Source organism: Colletotrichum paranaense (genome assembly GCF_030867605.1).
Source record: "Colletotrichum paranaense strain IMI 384185 chromosome Unknown Scaffold_16.1, whole genome shotgun sequence".
Classification (NCBI taxonomy): Eukaryota; Fungi; Ascomycota; class Sordariomycetes; order Glomerellales; family Glomerellaceae; genus Colletotrichum; species Colletotrichum paranaense.
The window spans coordinates 744,507-765,581 of NW_026848974.1; the positions used below are offsets into that span (position 1 = coordinate 744,507).

The 21,075-nt window shown below is 53.1% G+C and overlaps 4 protein-coding genes across 4 annotated transcripts; all 4 read left to right on the forward strand.

The window, feature by feature from the left end:
- Positions 1-489: 489 nt before the first annotated feature.
- On the forward strand, positions 490-2,028 carry CPAR01_14738 (TBC domain-containing protein; the record flags this gene model as incomplete). The annotated part of the gene is made up of 3 exons (XM_060498988.1): positions 490-987; positions 1,049-1,851; positions 1,905-2,028. The coding sequence occupies 3 exons, from the start codon at positions 490-492 to the stop codon at positions 2,026-2,028; spliced, it is 1,425 nt and encodes a 474-aa protein (XP_060342451.1).
- A 6,768-nt stretch (positions 2,029-8,796) lies between these two features.
- On the forward strand, positions 8,797-10,751 carry CPAR01_14739 (uncharacterized protein; the record flags this gene model as incomplete). The annotated part of the gene is made up of 2 exons (XM_060498989.1): positions 8,797-10,381; positions 10,444-10,751. 2 exons carry the CDS (start codon positions 8,797-8,799, stop codon positions 10,749-10,751), a joined length of 1,893 nt encoding a protein of 630 aa, XP_060342452.1.
- A 4,893-nt stretch (positions 10,752-15,644) lies between these two features.
- Positions 15,645-16,172, forward strand: CPAR01_14740 (uncharacterized protein; the record flags this gene model as incomplete). Its single annotated transcript, XM_060498990.1, has 1 exon — positions 15,645-16,172. The coding sequence occupies one exon, from the start codon at positions 15,645-15,647 to the stop codon at positions 16,170-16,172; it is 528 nt and encodes a 175-aa protein (XP_060342453.1).
- Positions 16,173-17,065: 893 nt separating this feature from the next.
- CPAR01_14741 (beta-glucosidase) lies at positions 17,066-18,440 on the forward strand (the record flags this gene model as incomplete). The annotated part of the gene is made up of 2 exons (XM_060498991.1): positions 17,066-18,334; positions 18,393-18,440. 2 exons carry the CDS (start codon positions 17,066-17,068, stop codon positions 18,438-18,440), a joined length of 1,317 nt encoding a protein of 438 aa, XP_060342454.1.
- Between the last annotated feature and the right edge of the window lie 2,635 nt (positions 18,441-21,075).

Sequence of the window (21,075 nt, forward strand, 5' to 3'; positions counted from 1 at the left end):
ACGGAGGTCTCACACTTTCGGCCGGCGAGGCTGGACTAGAACCCTGAGAATGAGTAACATGAAAATTTTGGAATTGACCATTCAGCGCTGGAATCGTTGAGCTGCTGGTCGCCAGCGATATTTGGTACGCGAAAAAACACGGGGCAATTGACCGACGCGAGTCCTCAACAGCCCCTCTCTCCCCGGGCAACAAGTCGCTTTGCCTTAGTCAGAAAACAAACTCCAAACCGCCAACACCTGCAATGCTTGTCATCTACACCACCGAGTCTGCAATCACCAACCTCCTCCTCCCCGCCTTGGGCCAAAAATAGCAGCCCACGAGGTGTTGGTCACCTCGCTACGCTTGTTGTCTTGCCCCTTTTTTCTCTTCTGGCGGTTCTTCATACCGTGCCCTGCCAATTTTTCAGAATACTCTTCCAATAACCCATCGTATATTCCCGTTGTCCCTCAATTAGTGAATGTAGCTGGTCCAATTCCTCAGTCGCAAAGATGCCGCCGAGTCCCCCAAGAGACCCTCTCGCCCATCCGGCGCACAACTTGTCGCAAGCCAAAACCACAGAATTGCTCCCACCACCGTCTCCGCGTACCCATCGCCTTCGCAAACTGCAATCCGCACATAACCTTGGCTCCAAGGCTGCTCTTCAGCTTCAACCCCTTCATCAACCTTCCTTGATCTCGCAGCAACGCTTGACACAAATCACGCAACGAAATATCTCTCCTACGCGACGCGACCCGAGCTCTTCTTCCAACGTGGCGCGACACACTCGAGGACGATCCAATAGCGATGCGCCGGCGCCTGTTATCCATCATATAAATGCGCTGGCTACGGGCAAGCGCAGCATGATGGGCATCAGCCCCAAGTACGCGACTATGTCTCTCCAACAACTTATTAAAGAGGGTCCCCCCGAAGGAGAGACAATTGAGGCTTTAGGTATGGCTCGTCGCAAAATCTTGAGCGAGGGCATCAAGAGTGATAGCGACGGCATGGTAAACATTACCCTTCATGCCCATCAAGCATATACACCAATGCTGACTCATTGCCACGCAGTCAACCTTACGTATATACGTCTGGCTCATCCTGCTGGATACCCCCGTTCTCCCGACCGATGACTACTTGGGCCTGATTCACCGCGGAGCCTCCCCAGCCTACTCCAAGATTCGCAACGATACCTTTCGAACCCTTACGACTGATCCTTTGTTCAGGAGACGTGTGAGCGAGGCTAGCCTGATTCGCCTCCTCAACGCCGTGGCCTGGCGTCTACACGATGTGCGGGAGGAGCAGCGCAAGGAGCGACCCAGCACTGGAAGAAGCTCCATATCGCAGGACAGCTCGACATCGACGTCGACAGCCACAGCGTACTCGCAAGATCCCGCTTTTTCGCCGGGTGCCAGAAACCGTGCCAGGGCCCTCACCTTGACCACAGAAGGCTCCGAATCCAGCCATGCTGCGGAGCCCGGAACATACGTGCAAGGAATGAACGTGCTGGCCGCGCCTTTTCTATACGCAGCAAGGAGCGAATCCGAGGCCTTCATCGCGTTCTACACACTCCTCACGCGCGAATGCCCCGGCTACATCCGCGGCGCTATGGACGGCGTACACAAGGGTCTGGCGCTGGTTGACAAGGTCCTTGCCACGGTCGACTCGAAGTTAAGCGGCTACTTGCACTCCAAAGGCCTCACGGCTGAGATCTACGCTTTCCCCTCGGTTCTGACGCTATGTGCCTGTACGCCTCCGCTTCCCGAAGTCCTCAGATTGTGGGACTTTCTCTTCGCCTACGGGCCCCATCTGAATATTCTCTGTATTGTAGCCCAGCTGATGGGCATGCGGGATCAGCTCATGAGCTCTCCGAGGTATGTTTTCCGCGTCCTCTAGACTTGAGTTGCACATGCTAACAATCTATCAGCCCTAATAAGCTGCTGCGTTCATTCCCTTCGCTGCAAGCCGATAAGGTAATTGAGCGTACGCTGTGGATCATAGAAAGAATCCCAGACGACACTTACGTGGCTATAGTTGCGCACGCCCATTGAATGCATGGATATTATGAATAATGGTAGACAAGAAGAGCATGAAGAACACCGCCTCACGAGGAGGTGGCGAGGACTCAACAAAAGGAAGGGGCGATGTCTGATGAATGTTTGTATGTTGAACGACGTGTACTTGTACGATGAGAAGACTTTTAACGACTTGACGATTGAAACAAAAACATGGGAAACGAGATGGGAACTTCATGATAGAGCGCCATAGGGGGTGGTAAACGGTCAAGGATGGCATGGCTCCATGAGATATACGGGGGAAAGAACAGTACACTCTCATTGGGTGGGGAAATTAATTGATACTTATCGTTATAATTCTTATCACTTGCCGTCTATCCTACTGTGAGACGAATATGTTGTCACCTAAATCTAGTATCCAGTCTTTCTCTGGTGTCCCTTCCTGTGGCGGCGAGCGATTCCGTGCTTGTAGAGAGAATATCAAGGTCTCTTGCTCACTTTGGTAACATCCACCTCGGTACACTTGAGTCCAAACCTGAGGTGCTGTTTGTTCTATACTCTCATGGCATGATCTCTCGATTAGGGCGAGTAGACTTGAGTTTGGGCTGAGATAATCTATGTGATAGAGCGGAGTGGAGTTGACAACCCAGTGTATGTGAGGGCTGGGGGGGGAGGGAGGCAAGGAGAAGGTGAGGGTAAAGGCCAGCTCGCAATGAAGTATCACAGAAACGTCGACTCTGTGTAGATAACTTAATGTTAAGGCCTATCCACACGAAGTTGCGGTTGGCCCTCCCTCCCATTCCCAGCAGTCTGGTCAAGGAGGCACTGGTGGACTCGTCATCGGTATCGTGGCCGATATAGCATGGGAATAGAGCAAGTCAGCAATATCCTCCAGCACAACAAGTGGATTGTAAAGAATTTGCAAGTTGGCACCTTAAAACTCAACGAGCCTGGCATATGCCGATTGAAGTCTTTCATCTGCTATGTGTCCAGTTGCCTCCGCCTGTTCTTCGTCGAATCCGTAGACAGCAGTTACGGCAGTTGCTCAGTCTTGTTTCACTGATAATTTCACTCAGTGGCGCGTCCAGACAAGCGCTCTATGCCTAACTCATTGATGTGAGTCTGGTCCAAGTTGTGGGAAGATAATGATTTGCATAACTGCTTGAAAGCTCAGACGTTGTTTAGGCAGATGTTAATTGCCAACCATCAGAGTATACAAGCAAAAGAGAGTATTCTGTGAACAAGCATGGTAAGGGATTGTAAGACATCGGAGTTCTAGTAGTTACTCGTGATGACACTGTTGAGAGCACAAAATACTTCTCACATATGACCGTCACGGCGGAACAGATCTTATGAACCTTGTGTGGAACTATGACCTTGGAAAATGTACTCATTTCCAGGAAAAGTTTCTAGAGTCCTCTTATTTTCACAACAACGCAACAAAGCAAAGACCCCATCGACAAAGTTAGCCTGTCATTTTGCAAGATGTCTGACTGAAATAACTGATAGATGCACCACTTGGGGCAGCCTATCAAGGATTTTCAGCAACTGGCAAATCATACTCAAGTCTTTCTCAAGCACTATACTGTCAAGTTACCCTGACCTGGCAATAGGGCTTCCACATTCGACTCGAAACGAAAGCCTGAAGTCGAGGTAACCTTGTAGAATTTGCACAGTAGTATATTTAAAATAGTAAAGTAATTCATGTGGACTGAGTGTACTTGCTCAGGGCTCAAATACCAGGATTGTTTTTTAAAATCACTACTTTAACCAAGGGCATCTACGTTGACAAATGTTTCCGTTCAACTACTTGAGCACACGTCAAGTCAAAATTGTAACTTTTGTCGAACATGACTTCGGCGGCCAACTCAGACATTGTGACTACGCAAGCCACGCACACACGTCATTTACCCAGAAAGCCTTCCTAGTTTACCAGAGATAACATCTCGCCATGTTCCAAGTCAGCCGCGACTGGGTTCTGCTCTTGTCCAGAATTCATACAGATGTGATGCTAGGCTGCGATCCCTTCCGGAACCTGAGAGGCACACAAGGCTTCCATGAATGTATTGAAGAGGCTTCAGTGCCGTTGAGGCTACTTTGCACACCTTCTTCGTCATCTTCTCGCGAAACGTGCCATAAAGGTGATGGGACGGGCACTCCCAGCAGAAGTGTAAGAGCCTAAACACTTCTTCCAATGAGGCAGCTCCAGAAGGGAGTGCAGGCCGATGCTCACTTCTCCCTTATGCGTAGACTCACAACCAGAGGTAGGAACTCACTCGACATGAGCAATAGCTTGATTTCCAGGCAAGTCAAGTCTCACCAACCTAGGTGGGTGGCAATTGAGTCGGCTACAATACGAACTTAGGTTGTAACTAACCTTGAGCGGCTCTCTTATCCGCCACTGCTACCCTAGAGGTATTTCCACCTTCTTTACCAGGATACAAGTCCGCACACCAGGTGTTCTTTTCAGCCTACCTAGCTGTCTCAACCCAAGATTTAGAGTAGACTCTGCGCTTCAGCAAAGTGCGGCGACTCTATGACGGGCATCCTCAGAGGCAGGGACACAGCCAGAAATTACAACAGAATGAAGCGATGAATAACAGGCAGAGGAATTAGACAATTCTCAAAATCACAAAGCCATTTCACATACTTGCGACCTGCCGAGACACATTGCTGAACCGCTAAGGCCTCAGCCAGCCTCACCGCAGAAAGTGCGGAATCGGGACTAGTCTATCTTGAAGTCAGGCGACTGGATTCGCTCAGCAGGGCATTCAACTGCCGTCATTGGATTGCCAAAGGTATCCAGTCATCCTGTCGTTGGCCAGGTCGCGCGGCTCTTGTTCGTGGCAGGAACACCTCCGTGAAAGATGACGTAGTCAGCTTTTGAATAGGCTGCTTTCCCCATGTAAGCATGAAATGTGGCGAGGCTGGAGTACCTCAGCTGAAGAGTGCGGGCTGCGACCATGATCAACCCGAGAGTGTCAACGATGTGGCAAGCTGGCACGGCAGGCAAGTCAAGGCAATGGCGTTCGCGATGATGATTGCCTAGCAGTCTAACTCGTGGCATCTTGATCGAAACTGGCACAGCGGTTGGCGCATCGAGGTGCGCATCATCACGGATGCTGTTGTCCCCGCAACAGGGTGCCCCGCGCCATCGAGCCAGGCGATTGATGACGATGAGCATGGTAAAGAGCCAGGCCCTGTACTCGGAAGGGCTCAGGTGAGTGGTGCTGTCCCGTCAAGGTCCTGAGCAGCGAGGGATCAGCGGCGCAAAGTGATAGCGGCCAATGGGTGTTGACAGGCAGGGGACGAAATGAGCTCTGGCTAGGCCGTGGCTCAGCTGACGCAGCGTCTCGGGGGCCATCAGTCAGCGGAGAGCTCACGCTCATCACACCAGAGGCTGAGGAAGATTGAAGAAGGGCGAATAGCAGCGGAAAATGACGAATTAGAGTCGCGAGAGGCTTGCGTAAAACCACGGCGGCTTCTCTCTTCCCACGACGTGCTGGTGTGGGATTTGCTGCTTGCCTAACACATCGCGGGGCCTGGACGTCGTCGTCATAAGGAACACGATCCAACAAGAGAGCGAGAAGGGGCATTACCGCGTGGTAATGTAGGGTTTGGCGGCGAAGGTGAGGGATAGATTAGGCCAATGATCTCATGGTTCGACAGTGAGTGATCGCGGGATCGAAGGTGCGGAACGTTGGATGCGACTTTGGTTGCCGTAGGAAATGCTCCGCGGCATCGTTGGTCATGTCTGCTTTGTCGAATTTGTGTCTGTTTGGATGGTTCAGCCACATTTGGGTAGCATCGCCTGTATGAAGTGCCACCCAAATGATTCCCAGTTCAGGTGCCTCGCGAGCTCCAGGGGTTACAAAATAGGCACTAGTATGGGGAGCTAGAGAATTGATGGCCGAATAGGGACGGACCTGGCTCCGAGGTGATTCGTCACGGGTTAATAGCTGACCAAAGCTGAAGTATGTAATACCCAAGGCGTCGCCGTTGGTGGTTTGCGACGGAGTCGACTCTATCCCTTCATTGGCCGATGACTGACTCGCTCCTTGCCTACCTGTCCGTATGTTTGTTGTTTTGCCTGGGCAGAAAGTTGGCAACCAAGGCCGCGGGATTCCGGTTCCTGAGCAGAGGTGATTATCGAGATCGTTCCATGATCTCTGTACCGCCGAAGGAATAGCCGGCGATGGTACAAAGGAGAGCGCCGCCTTTTCCGCCGTATCCCTTAGAACTTGTAAGCGAAACCTGTGCGGTGGATGCTAGCCGTCCACCAAAGAAGCCTCAGCCTCAGCCCAGGCGGCCTCGGGACTGGACAAGGCAAGCAGAGCAAGGCACTGGGTCACAGCCAGGCGAGGCTCCGGTGGGTTGGAAGAAGATAGGCATCATGGCGGGTGCCTGGCAACGGTGTGTTGATTGAAGTGCATGCGCTCTCCCGTCCACCCGTCGTCGGTCCGCCTGGTGCCATGCCCTCTCCGTTGGTTCTCTGCAGCGCGTTGAGGGGCGACCGACCACATTGCGGCTCAACAATTGAAAAACGAGTGATGCTAAGAGCAAATCGGCAGAAACGATCGATCCCGTTATCATTAGCTTCATGCTTGAGGGAGTCGATCCCAAACCCTGAGGTGAGGGAATGTTCAGATACAATCAAGGTACTCCCGGCCAGGTGTGCGGAGTTTGCGCGTGTAGAGTACATAGCAAGCGTGATGCGAGGCGTTTGTAATTGGAGAGCTCTCGGTCAGGTAAGGTAGGCACAGGTAGGTTCCTCGGCAGGTATTCAGCCACGGGCACTCCTACTGTCCGCTGAACCGCGTAGCAGTCTCCCAATATGCCTGCTGCGGGGGAAAAGAAGAGAGAGGGGCGATGTGCGTGGAGGAACCAAGTGAAGGGCACCTGGAGACTGCAGCCGTAAGCAGGGCGAGCGACAATAGTGGAACAAGAGAAACAAGTATCGGTGACTTGGCCTGTCGGTAGTGCGGTTGCAAAGCCACGTCGGTTTACGAGGTGAAAATTGGAACCGGGACCTGATGTTCCCTGGCCGAGAACCTATGGGAAGCCACTGAGTGGATTTGAGTGGAGACGGAGATGAACTTTTTAGCCACTCGCGTGTGTCCCAGACTCCCAGCAAAGGGCACTGGGAGGCTGGGGCATGGATGGGATGGGGCTCTTGATTTTCTTGCACAGCCACCGCGGGGGCTGAAAGGCCCTTGCTTTCGGGCTCCATTCTCTCAGGTTTCCTTCCCTTCCATTTCTCTACCTCTCCCTCGTCATCCAGCCTGGTCCCCGGAACCCGACTCCGTCGCATTCACAATTCCAATACCTTACTCTGTACACTACCTTATGGACCGACGACCAGTCAGCGTGGAACCTCGTTCTTCGGCATGTCACACTTGTTATGACGACTAGAGCTGGGAGCAAGAGTGAGGCATGTTTTTATTTTCCTTGACCCGATATTGATTCCATCACTCCGTAGTGTGGCGCTCAATAAGCCGCAAGTATCGAGATAGTTCAAATATGCATTCACAGGGCGTGGCGTAATTCAGAGAATGCCAAGACGGAGTTAGGGGACGAGTGAGAAACAGTGTGTGTATGTGCGCGCGCATGGGTGTGGCTTGAGATGTATGTCCGCCGCCTGAGAGAAGTTGAGGTGGGTGGGTAATGTATCGAGTACACCGTTCCTCGATATTCAGCTACAAAGTATTCCATACTTTGATCAACTCCGACGGGTACCATGACGGTGGTACAGGGAGGTAGGTACCCATCGCCATGCCACGTAAAGATATCCGGGAGGAGGCACAGGCGAGATACCTAGGAAAAGGGAAGGGACTTGGTTGTTGGGCTTCTGGGATAACGGCGTGACTGCCTTCCCCAAACTCAGGTAAGTAGTTAGATGCAAGCAGCAGCATTGGCGACAACAACTGCAGCAGTCGGGATGGATCATGTTCACAGTTCCAGTTCCCTCCTCCCGTCGTCCTGTCAGTTGTCCTCCAACACTGCCGCGCTGCCGCAACCGAGAACGAACCGCCTTTCCGTGCGCCTGCGGGCAGCGAGCGGCCTGCCTGACCTTCCATGTCCTGGTTGGTCACCTTAGGCAGGAGGAGAGAGGCATGTAAGTAGGTAGGTACCTACCTACCTCGTCTCACGAAAGCTTACCTAAGCTCGGCAGGCAGGCAGGTACGGAGTACGGATACCTTTGTCGTTCCTCACCTCAGGTGGTAAGGAAGGCAAGTAGCGTGTGCGGCCGCCCCAGTGTGTGTCCGTACCTCCCGCACCCGCCGCCCGCCGTCTGTTGTGGCAGAAACCGCAAGCCCCAACTCGCCCTCATTCGCAGACGCCGTCACACCTCTCTCACTCAACTTTCTGACCATTTGCCTTACTCTATCTTGCTGCACCCGCCCTCCACCCTTCCCTTTTCCTCCAGCTTCTGCCACACTTGGAATTCAGTTCTCTTTTCCCTCTTCTTCAACATCGCTGCCGCCAGCCAGATTTCCACCCCGCCACTGGTTTTGCGCGCGTAACAAATTCAATTTCCAACGAATTACTCGCCATCGAGACCGGCTTGCGTTAGCCATTATTCAATCCCGCCCAAATCGGTTCCGCCACATTCCACCGCGACTCGTCCGCTCGTCCCGTCAAATTCGGGGTCATCCACGAACAAGAACCGCCACGTGTGGCTGAACGATTCGAAGCTCCCATGACTTGTCGTTGACCATCAACAACCTCGACGACGCGGTCGCATCGGAGCTTTCTTTTCCAATTCAAACCCTCCAATTAATCGCTTGATGCTTTCGCCCGCTCATGGCCTCGGATAACGGTCCCATTGCGACCGAAGCCCCCCTCCTGGCAGCGACGACGCCGGTCGCATCAGACACTTTTGCGTTTGGGGGAGATCCTGCTCGCACCAAATCGCTCAAGAGGGCGCGCGAGTCTACTCCTACTTCGCCCACGTCTGTTGTCGACCCTATCGTCGAAGGCGCCGTTCCTCCTATCCCTCCCTCTATCGACTATCCCTCCCCCACGAAGTCCGCTCGTTTCGGCTTGGCATCGTCAAGACGCTCACCGACACCATTGACAGCCGCCGCGGCGCTCGAAGCTCTGGAAGAGGAACGCAAACGCGAACAGCGCTTAAATCCACCCGCCTCAAGCGACAACCCAGGCCACTCGGTGCTTTCCGTACTGGCCGGTAGTGTCGCCGCCATGAGTCGACCCGACGAAGCACCCCAAGCTCCAACGGCTGCCATGGAGGTCACCACCAAGGCGCCCGAACCGGTGTCAATCCCCCAAGTTAGCAATGCGCCCGCAGAACCTGCCGAGATCAGTCCACAAAGCGCAGTGAGCGCAGCTAGTATTGCAGGCGCTTTAGTGACGGCCAGTCCAGGCCCAATGGAAGTTGATCCCAAGTTGAGCGAACAATCTCAACAGCCACAGCATCAGCCTCAGCCGCCGCACCCGGCCCCGGTTCACGATGAGAAGAATACGCCCGGATCACTTTCATATCCGGGTTCGCTCCAAGCCGCCGCCATGATGCCCGCTCCACCGGCGCGCGGCATGAGCTTTCCCATGCCGTCGCCCGGCCACGATTCTCCGACTCAATCCGGCAAGAAGCACAAGTGCCCGTTTTGCGAGACGGAGTTTACGCGTCACCACAACCTCAAGAGCCATCTGCTCACTCACAGCCAGGAAAAGCCGTACATATGTCAGGAGTGTAACATGCGCTTCCGACGCCTCCACGATTTGAAGCGTCATAGCAAATTGCACACGGGCGAGAAACCCCACATATGTCCGAAGTGCGATCGGAAGTTTGCCCGGGGCGACGCACTCGCTCGGCACAGCAAGGGTGCGGGTGGTTGTGCGGGCCGCCGCTCCAGTATGGGCAGTTTCGACCAGACCGATGACTTGGACGGGCCGAGTATGCATGATGGCGATGATTCAATGGCCGGCATAGTGTATGCCAACGAAGAAGACTTAACGGAAGAGGAGAGGCGCCTGAGCCTGCCAAGCATCAAGGCACAGCATATTGCAGGTGGACCGGGTAGCATCGATGGATATAGCGCTCATTCGCGTACATACCCACCAGCAGGTCCACGACCCGGGACCGGCGGGCTCTATCCGCCCAATGTTGACCGTGGTACAGCAAGTTCGACCACGTCCCCAAGCATGCCTAACAGCATTGCTGGTGCTCACACGCCGAATACGAGCGTGTCTTCTGTGCCCGTAAGTGGCGCTTCTGTCTACTCACAAAGTGGCATGACGGAGAGCCCGAAGCCATTGAGCCCCGGGCATGATACAAACAACATTGCGAGACAACGATCGCCAAGTCTGACGCAACAGTTCCAGCAGCACCAATATGGCCGCAGGCCTTCTGACAGGAACACTTCACCAGGTGAGTTGTGCCTTTTGAGATTTGCGCCTGTAATTTGATCACACGCTGATACTATTCTCCAGCCTTCGTTGCTCCGGCATCACAGGCCGGCGCGGCTCCTGCCGGAGCCGCCCATGCTCGTGGTTCCAGCGGAACGCAGCCAGGAAGTGGGGCTGAGAATGGCGGCAACATGTTCGCCACGGACCCGGGTGTCTGGGCGTACATCCAGAGCCTCGAAGACAAGGTAAAACAGCTGTCGGATAAGGTCACGGCTTTTGAAAAAGCAGAGAGCGCGAAGCAGGCGCAGATTGGACTTCTCACGAGCGAAGTCACGGGTCTCAAGAAACAGCTGGAGGCCCGTGGTGACGAAGCGACGGAAGTCAAAGTATAATGCAGCATACGCAGGTACAAACGACGGCATGTTCTTCAGCCGTCGGCGCAACCTATCACCTATGTAACAACGACGAAATGTTTCTGGTGGGGAGCGGGCAAGAGGATACCTCATGCAGCGGCAGCAGGAGGACAAATTGGCGTTTTTCACTCATTGTCGGCGTCTTGATTTCTCATCTCTCGTTTATCACACCCATGTTTCTGCCTCTCTGACCCATCAGTTAGCAGGACGACCCGTTTCGTCCCGGGGGAAGGCGTTTTATTCAGGGCACTGGTAGATGTGCACGGTGGACCTCGATATGAAAAAAAGTTTTGAGTTGGTCCGTCGTTGGACCATGGGACCAGTCTATGGCCATGTCCCAGGATTTTCCGCGACGGATTTTTCCTTCATTCTGGTAGTTTTTCACACTGAGGATCCTGATATCGGCTTTTCCCTCTCATGTATTATAGCGGTCGTTGCAGAAAGTCTAGCCTCGAGGCTCTAGGTCTTCCTTGAGGAGACAGAATATCGGAATTTCAATGCCTTTTAGACATCAGGTCCATCGAATCTTTGAATTCTATTTCATTTCACCCTTGGTTGCCGTTTCTGGTCACGGTGCTCAACTTGCTCTGTCCCAGACAAACGACAATAATCAATCTCGATCCCTCCTCAGACTGTAGCATCACCTGCTATGCGACAAGTCATTGCAACTTGCAAGGGCCTACATGCAAGGGATACTCGACTCACGATGGGGTTTCAACGTGACACGGAAGACAACCTGGGTGGACACACACATTGCCGCTTCCCTCTTTGGCTCAGATATATGCAGGTATGTAGGTTACTCATGAGATGAGAGGTGATGATAATTCATGCCAAGAAGCCGAATCGAGCCAAGCGAAAGGCACAGAAAGAGCCGTGTGCCTCGCTGCGAATGTAAGTGAAGGGGAACTCGTAAGCTCCAAGTCGAGAGAGGGAGGGATGCAGAGTTTTGTTGCTCTTTGACCATCTTGAAAACAGCGCGCAAAGCCTTCTCGCCAAGCATACCGCAGAGACACTATTAGAAAAAAAGGAAGATACAAACGGATACCCAAGGGATATCTATCAGCTGTGAAGGGGTGGGAAAGGGAGAGGGGAAAAGAGACAACCGCTTCCCTCCCCCGCCCTGGATCGTGATAATCAAAAGAAGTGTAGAGCCTAACCCCTCTTCTTGAGCATCCTGAGAGTGGAAGAGGTTGCATACGACCAGGCATGGGTTCTTGTCCAAACAATCCCGTCGATATGGTACGCACTTGCGCTGGGCTCAACGGTTGCGCCATGGCGGTAGCCATTTCTGCACAATCAATATCCAACGCCGGCTTGCTGCCGCCGCCGACCAAGTGTTGCCGGTAGTCGCTGGAATGCTCGCCCCTCCATAACAAAATTTGTCAACAATGGCCCAGCTGGTGGTCAGAAAGTGAGACAAGAAAAGTAGCCTGTTCGGGACGCTTTGGTGACCAACCGACCATCTACGCTATGCCCACGTCGTGTTTGCTATGCAACACGAGTCGTGTTGCGCCTGGATTTCAGTCGAGCTTGCCAGACGGAAAGGGCGCAAAAGCTTGCACCAGGAAGAAACGAGACGACAGCGATATGCGATTGATGGTGCCGTGCCTCGACAGCTGCCGTCAATCAAGAGGTATAACTTCAACGAAAAGATAAATTGATTAATTCAAGTGCCGCCATTAGCCATTCCTGTGCCTGACAATCAATCGTCCCCCCTGTTTCTGACCAATGTCTCTGGTCAAAACAACGGCGGTCCCGTCCCGTGAGGCTCTAGAAGCCGTGAGGGCGTGGGCCAGAGCTGAGAGCAGCACTTGACCGTGGGATTGATAACCAAACCAACGTCAAGTCTGGAATGCATCGTCAGATAGCGTGTTTTTGTAACACATGTGCAAATCAGGCGTATGAGTCTCGTGGGTGAGTTGGCGTTGTTTTGATCAAAGTCGCGTCGTTCTGCTGGCATGGAACGGACGCCCGCCAGGAATCTCTCGTTCTGGAAGCAGGCGCCATGACAGATTTCTTTGATGTTGCGGACGAGGGCCTCGGTGATGTTCAAAATCACGAATTCCAAAGTAAGAGGTTTGGTGGGTGTAATTTTCCAGTGACGCGAGTTCGACCACCAATTGGGTGACTTTCACTTGAGTATATCGTACTATTCCGGCGTGAAGTGGGGGACTATTAATCGAACAAGATTATCGTCGATGCCGACCACTTACGCAAGCCCCAGGTAAGGTACGAACAAGTATAACCCACGGCACTCTCGAGCCGATGAGGGGGAGGGTCTTTCGTGCAGCAGCCAGCAGGGCTCGTGACATGACTCTCCTCGTAAAAGTCCTTTGGGTTTGGGTCCTTGAGAGAAGGGCCTCTCCCTGCACCTCTCGTGAAGACCGATAAATCGTACAGGCCTGGACCCAGAAGGCTGTCGATGTTTCAACGTTTCAGGTGGGAAGATGGTGGCTGCGCAGCCATTGCTTTTCGCTCTAGCGCAGATCGATCGTAACTTCCGAAATTGTGGTGTGGATTTGTGGACGTCATGGCCGAAATGAGACGAAGCAAATGGCACGGCCCAGCAGGTAAATGTTCATGGCCTATAGGAATATCTGTACGTAGTACGAATACCTCGTAGGTGGTGTGAGTGGCCAGAGGCATGACGCCTTTGAAGGGTCGTGATTGAGCGAGCACGCGCTGTATCCGTACCTAGGTAAGTAGGTACGATCGAAGCTTGGTTGGATCTCCATGTTTTTGTTGTCCCTTCGTCTTGGCAACCGCAGTAGTTGCAGGTGATGGATATTTGGAGGTAGTGTCGGGCCAAGTACGAGCGTTCGTCGTTACTAATCAGCGACCGGTGGATAATGGACGATGTGCAACGCTATTGAAGCCATTGGCGTGGATCGCGACGAGTTAGCTCTTTGTCGTTGATCTTTCGGCCCATAGTTTTGTTGTTGAGAAAGTAGTTAGGTACGGTCTTCTTGGACACCTGGGGAGGAGATGAGCCACAGCCCGACGAGAAGCCGAAATTTCTCGATTCCCCATTCATTTGTTCTAGCGGAAGCCTGTAAGATAAATGGCATCTGGCACTTTGGCCGTCGTGGTTGTAAATAAGATTTGGTTGCTAGAGAGATTTGCCAAATCCTCACAAAGAAGCCCACGTAGCACTGGTGGCGGGGGCTACTGCATCGCGCATTTCAGGCGGAATTCTGTAGCGAAGCTTCGTGTACATTAGCCTTTGGTAGACCGATGATATATTCCTCATGAGCCATCTTGAACTGAAGGTTGGCTTTTCCCGCTCAGGATAGCTATGCATCAGCCGGTCAAGGATTCTCCAGATTTCAGATGACATGGACATGTACTCCGTACGTGCGCAAGAAGGGTTCATCGCGAATCTGTTCTCGACCCTTGGCCAGTGGCGCTTGCTGGACTCCAGACTTCAAAGCTCTTCCTACTCCTTGAGTGCGTATCTGTACCAGAAATCCAATAGACAATAGGGGTAACTGGGGTTGCAATAACCTCCGTTACCCGCCACCCGTGATCCATCTCTACGGCGATGTCAATAGTAACCGTGTAACGTCGCTTACAGCCGAATCTCGTATGAGCGCTTGATGTCAATCGTAGTAGCGCACGGTGGCTGCAGCACGGTGCCAAGGACAGCCGAAATCAACAATGAATGGTTGGAGACTGGCTTTTGGGGTCTGGAGAAGACCTAAACAATAGGGGGGAGGACCATGGTTCAATGGGAAAAGGCTAGTTACTGGTGCCAGATGTTATCCCATTCCCACTTCGGTGAATTGAGATGTGAGGTGACGACGACAACAGCCAAGGGCGACGACAACGATAGCGACGAATCGATAAAAACAAATGAGACCAATTGACCAGGCTGGCGAGTGGAAATAACGTCGTCGACACTTTCGGGAAAGGCGCTTGACAGACGGTTAATTGCCTCGCAGTGTCGAAATTGAGCAAAGCTGCCAAAAGCCAGCCCATGGTTAGTGGGAGCAGGGATTGGTTTACCTATGCATGGTTCTTTAATTGTGCCAAGGCAATCTGATTCGACTGGGTGAGGGCCAGAGTCGTCGACAAAGACCAAGAGGGAAAATCGAGCCGTCAATTGACACGGCGACAGACTGGCTGTGTTGTATCAGGGGACAGGGTTCTGACTGGGATTGTATGCGTAGTGTCTTTGTAGGAATAATCCGTTCAACTGTCGCATGCAATGGCAGCGGTGATCGTCATTCGGCTGACCGGGCTTGTCGAGTTGGAGCTGGGGTGACGACGAATATTTCCGCAGCGCTACAACATCTTTGTCCGGGGATGATATGATCCATTCGTCTAATTGTGCAGCGAGAATACGGATACAGAGGCGGACTCTGGAAGAAAAAGGGGGGAGAGGAAAATGCGGACAAGGCGGTGGCTTGACACGCAACGGCTATGGTTGGCGGTGATGGCTTGTTTCGCCAGTTGGTTTGTCTCGCATTAGATCCCGTCGGGTCGTATATGTGCACTGCGGTTGTTTCCTACAGGTACCGTCGTCAATTTGGTTTCTGACGTTGCCTTTTATTTTCTGCCCAGAAGCATAGAATGGACGCCCGATGGGACGAACTGGTTTTGCCTGAGGCGAGCAGAAAAAGAATGATACAAATAAAGAAATGATGGGACGACAGCTGTGTGGAAGACGAAAGTCGATGCCGCGGCGGGAGCGTCAAGCAGTGTGACCGGGACGTCCCTGAAAGTGCCTCGTGGGAGAGTGCCACAGCTGGGTTGATTTTTTGTGTGTGTTTTTGGGCGCTGCGCCAGGATGAAGGCACAAAGTACAAGTGCATCCATGAAGATGTGCCGTTCTTCTTGGACAAGTTGGCCCATGGATGATGAAAATGGCAAATGAAGGCAATATGCTTCCCATGCCTTGGACCCGGATTTCCGACCATTACCAGCTGCTTTCTGGGTCTTTTGGCCAGGAAGGAACCCAAGAAGGAGGAAGGGGGCCACGCCTGTTGGCTGCAGGCGCCTTCCACTTTCCTCGTACGACACAATGCAGACATGCCAAAAAGAGGGGGATTTGCGCCTTCTGGGTCCGCTATGCGCATGTGCATGTGTCCCCAGGCTTCGCATGCAGCACCTTGTGGTCCTCCCTCTCTGTGTTCCTCCAGAGTCCACTCAAGTCGGTCGTGGGCTCGTGGCTGGGATCCTTGGGAAGGAATTATGGGATCCCGCGGGCAGGTGAGAAGCAGCGAGTTCAAGATGGAAGGAGCAATCAGCCAAGCACCCAATGGAAGTACGGTATCCGTACCTGGCCTTTCTGTGTACGGATTAATAACAGCAATTGAACGCGAAGCGAGAGCGCAGGTCAAGGCCCAGGTCCAGGTCCAGGTACAGGTGCAGGTCAGGGCCCGGTCTGGGTGCTTGTAAATGTCAACGTAAAAATAAATGGATCCAACGAACCACTAATTCTAATTTACCGCTAGTCCAATCCGGGCAGATAACCCCCTTTCCTTCCCCTTCTGGGGCAGATGCACCGCTTTGCTGCGAGGTACGGCGGGTGCCCTCGTAAGCGTGTGTCTGTACCTGCAGCCCGCGGGCGGGATCGTCTGGTCTTGTTTCTGATAATAGTGCCTGGGGGTGGTCTTGGAGGCCCGGGTGGCTTGTACGGCTTTGTACCTGGCGTACCTGCCGCGCCTGGTCTTCCTAATTTCCCAAGGGATCCACGACATGGCCTCTTTACCCTGTTTTCCTCCACTTCACCCTCTCCTTCTCCCTCTTCTCAGTTTCTCCTGGTCATCGAGCTCTTCATTCTCGTTCACCGCGTTGATTCCCAACTAGAGAGTTCGCTCTCACTTACACTCTTTTGAATTCGAATCAGCCAACACTCGTTATCCTGTAATCACCTAGTACGATTTTCTCCGTTTCGATCACTATCAACACCGACAAGGCACGCCATACATCGAAACGATTCTCGATTCTGACTGTACTACTCGCGAGAAAAGGGTGAGTGAGTGGTTGTGACGGGGGAAAACGCCTCCCAATTAGGGGTCTACACGAAAGCGATTCGGGGCAAAACGCGCAACACAGTATCGCAAGAGGAAATACCACCACCTTGCGCGCGGCATTGAAAGCAATGAACAAAGCAGCAACTGCATCGTTGATGTTGTAGTTGTTGTTTTTGCCATTTTCAAGCTCATTCATTGTCTGCTGATACAGCGTCTCACCGCCCCCCTATGAAGCGCCTTTTGTGTACCCTCCAACGCAATTGAGGTTCAAGTTGCGCTAACACGTACTCTAGAATATCAACATCAATCGACAATATGAGGTCCATCGTTAACCTCGCCATTGCGGCATCCCTCGCCGCCGGTGTTGTTGCTCAACCCCACAACCACCGCCACCGCCACGTCAAGAGGGATACCGCTCTCGACCAGCGCGACGTTGTCGTCGTGTACGAGTCCGGCCCGACTGTGGTCGCCTACGAATTGGGAGGAAAGCCTATTAGTGAAGAGGAGGCCAAGAAGGGCATCGCCGATGGCCTGTTCGTTGTCGTCGGCGAGACCACCCCCTCCTCGACCCCTCTGCCGTCGGCCTCGACCTCCAAGGCCCCCGTGGCTTCCACTTCTAAGGACGCCCAGTTCTTCGAGGCCAAGGTTGCGAAGTCTTCCACCTCGTCCACCCCGACGCCTACCCCGACGCCGACTCCTACCCCCACCCCGACCCCGACGCCTTCCTCCACCTCTACTCAGGCGCCCGCTTCCACCAAGGCCTCGAGCGGAGGCTCCAGCAGCTCCGGAGGCAAGGGCCTGACCGCCGAGTTTCCCAGCGGCACCATTCCTTGCTCCCAGTTCCCCTCCGACTACGGCGCCGTTGCCGTCGACTATCTCGGCACCAACGGCTGGACTGGCATCCAGAGAACCCCCAACTACAGCATCGGTGACGCCGCTATCTCATTCATCGAGACTGCCGTTGCCTCTGACGGCGGCTGCTCCAAGAACTCCTTCTGTTCCTACTCTTGCCCCGTTGGCTACCAGAAGACCCAATGGCCCACCGCTCAGGGCTCGACCAAGCAGTCTATTGGTGGACTTTACTGCAACGCCGATGGCTACCTCGAGCTATCCCGCCCTACCAAGAAGACCCTCTGCGAACAGGGAGCCGGCGGCGTTTTCATTCAGAACGACCTCGACGACATCTCCTGCGTCTGCCGTACCGACTACCCCGGTACCGAGTCCATGGTCATCGCCACTGTTCCCCAGCCTGGCCAGCAATTGGCTCTCACCAACCCCGCCTCCGCCGACTACTACGTCTGGAACGACAGCCCTACCACCGCCCAGTACTACGTCAACAAGCTCGGCTACGGTGTCGAGGATGCCTGCGTCTGGAAGAGCTCCAAGGACCCTCTTGGAGCTGGTAACTGGGCTCCCGTTAACATTGGTGTTGGCAAGAGCACCGATGGCAACACCTACATCTCCATCTTCAACAACGCACCAACATCGACTGCCCAGCTTGATTTCAACATTGAAATCACGGGTGCTAACAGCAAGTGTGCGCTTGTTGGCGGCTCCTACACCGGAGGTGGCACTGGCTGTACTGTAAGTTTACCTACTTTGGCGCATGGACATCGTCCATTGACTAACACGCAATTCCCAGACGGCCATTTCCGGCAGCGCAAAGGCCATCATCAGATTCTACAAGTGAAGAGCCCATGACCAGCAGTTACCTGGCGTGGATGTTTTTGCTTTTGTTTCTCGTGAATACCTCTAGAGTATCGACGGATCGGCACGACACGTCCGCTTACGATCTTTGATGGCCTTTTTCTAATTTGTGTGCATAATTTTCGTGCTGTGGAGACGTTTGGAGAGGAAAAGTTGGAGCGATGGATAGAGGACGAGTTCAACAGCCTGAGGGCGCAACTGGAACTACCCAGGAATCACGACAAGCCGAGACAGACATCTCCTTTCTATCGGCGAATTCGGCCTATGTCAACTCGAGCCACGACCTGCGACGATGCCTTACGATTACCTTTATGAGGTGTTTTCTTTCGCGGTCGGGTGCCGACGTTTTGCCGCAAAACAGACTACAACAGGAAACAGTTAGTAGGGGGTTAGAGATGGTGGATACTCGACTCGGGTAGTTTGCATAAGAATGGACGGGAAGATTTGGAGAAGGGCAGAGTTTGAACGGCACCCCTCGCCGGCACATTGTCACCATGACGCATCGTTTTCTTTGTCTATCGCTGTTTGCCTTGCTACCGTGCCTGTATTGTTTTCGCGGGTGGTCTCATGACGAGCGTAGCCCGCGGGCGTTGGGGGTACCCTTATAGCCGCTTCGTGTATTGCCGACGCAACGTTAGTTTTTAATTTTACTGCTCACGACTACTCTATCTTGCGCTCGCCAACCAAGGTTGGTCCAGCATCCATAAAAGACAAAGTCATCGGGATAGATCACGGCGAAGTTGGGCCTCGGGGGTCCAGGGGCAGACGTCGGCAGACGTGCAGCCTCACATCCGCCGCCGCCCTCTTCCCTGCCGTTCGGGCCGGAGGCCGTCAGATCGGGGGTGCCCTGACCGCATGCGGTGGGATAGCAGTCGTGGGCATATCGTCTCCGGGCCGTCACAGTGGTTGAAGCAGACAATCTGACGGAGGTTTTGAAGTCTTGATCAAGCCCACGTTGTGTACTGTGGTCCTGACTTGAAGCACATCGACGATGGTATCGCAGAACAACTGATTTATATTTGTACGATTGATGCACAATGCTGCAAGGCGATAATTTCTAATTTAATGTTGTAGCCGGTCTTACCGCTGACTCTGGCACCGTTGCTGACTGGCTTCGATTGGGTTAGAGGGTGATGCGGAGATGGTGTCGACAGAGGTGGCTAAGTCGTTTTATTATGTAAATTGGCGCTGATCTGGGGGTTTCGGCGAATGTCATCTCCAACTACTACCTAGGTCAGTAATAAGAATCACAGAATAATGCATCAAGGACCAAGAGGATTTCCTTCCGTTTCCATCTACACCATTTTGTGAACGTTTTCTGTCCTCTCTTGCAACGGCATGCGTTGGCCGAAATTGTTTCTCAACGGGTCTCATAAACACCAGTTGCAATCAGCTTAAGCTTCAGGTGACAGCTCGCATACAAAATTGCCCATCAAATCTGACATGATCCATCGTGTGGGGTGGCTTCTTAAATCATTGACCCCATTCCGTCGCTCCCATTCCCCGAGCGGCCGGGCCCATACCGTTCAGCTCACGGCGGCAGATCGGGGACGGTATGTGGTGCCCACCGGAGAAGGAGGGCCACATGACGGTTCAATTCCTTCATCCGATTTCCATTCTCTCCTCCATGCATGCGGTCGTCTTTGGTGGAAACAGCGTAACAACGGCTGGGCAAGACTTGCAGACCGAGGCAGGTAGGAGGAGGCAAAGGGCCTTTTCTACGTTATTCTTTTACATATTGTCCACTCTGCCCCCGCCTCCCCTACCTTGCCGTGCTTGCCCATGATGCCTTGCTCCAAAAAGCACTGGCTCTTTCCCTGTGAACCAAGCCCAACTGCATCCCATTCATCCGCGTGTTCTGCCCGTGTTCTTCCATTGGCAACCTCGAACCCCTCCTACCGCCCAATCGGCGCTTCCCCGCATCGCCACCTGATCACTTGTCTGTTGGAGATTTTCTCTACATTAACCTCGACACCCTTCCTACAATTCCTTCGAGCATAATTTAAATCTCCAAATATCCTTACCTTGTCGATTTCTCTTACTCATTGTCTCGTCTTTACAACATTCTCCTATACGGTCCTAGTTCCAATCTACGGCGAACGACTGCGAGAGTGCTGCCGTCCCTTCCATAGCTCTGGGGTTGTCGTCAATCCATCATTGTGTGGTGTGCCCCGCGATTCCGGTTGAATGGGGGGGAAACACCAAAGACTGACTACCTACACTACACTACGTCAGAAATTTCTGCAGGACATGCAGCAAAGCCTTGGTTCTCGATCCGACAGATAAAGAGCCTTATCTCGACTGAAAAATCTGAAAAATTCCGCTCTGCAGTGGTATCTTGTTCTATCCTACCTTGCCTTACCCCATTCGATCGAGTCTCGCCAACCTCTCTGCCTATCGACGGATTGTCATTGGCGAACCAGAGCTCGCTGGGCTAGCTATCTCAAGCTCGGCTCCACCTCTTAACCTCAGCTCGACTTCCTCCTCGAACCTATTTCTTGGTGGCTGTTTTCTTTAACAGTTGCTTGTTGAATGTTTTATTGGCCACTGGCTCTCGTTCTCAATTTACTCGCTGGCAACTCACTCAAGAAGAAACATCGACCAACTGATCAGCCACC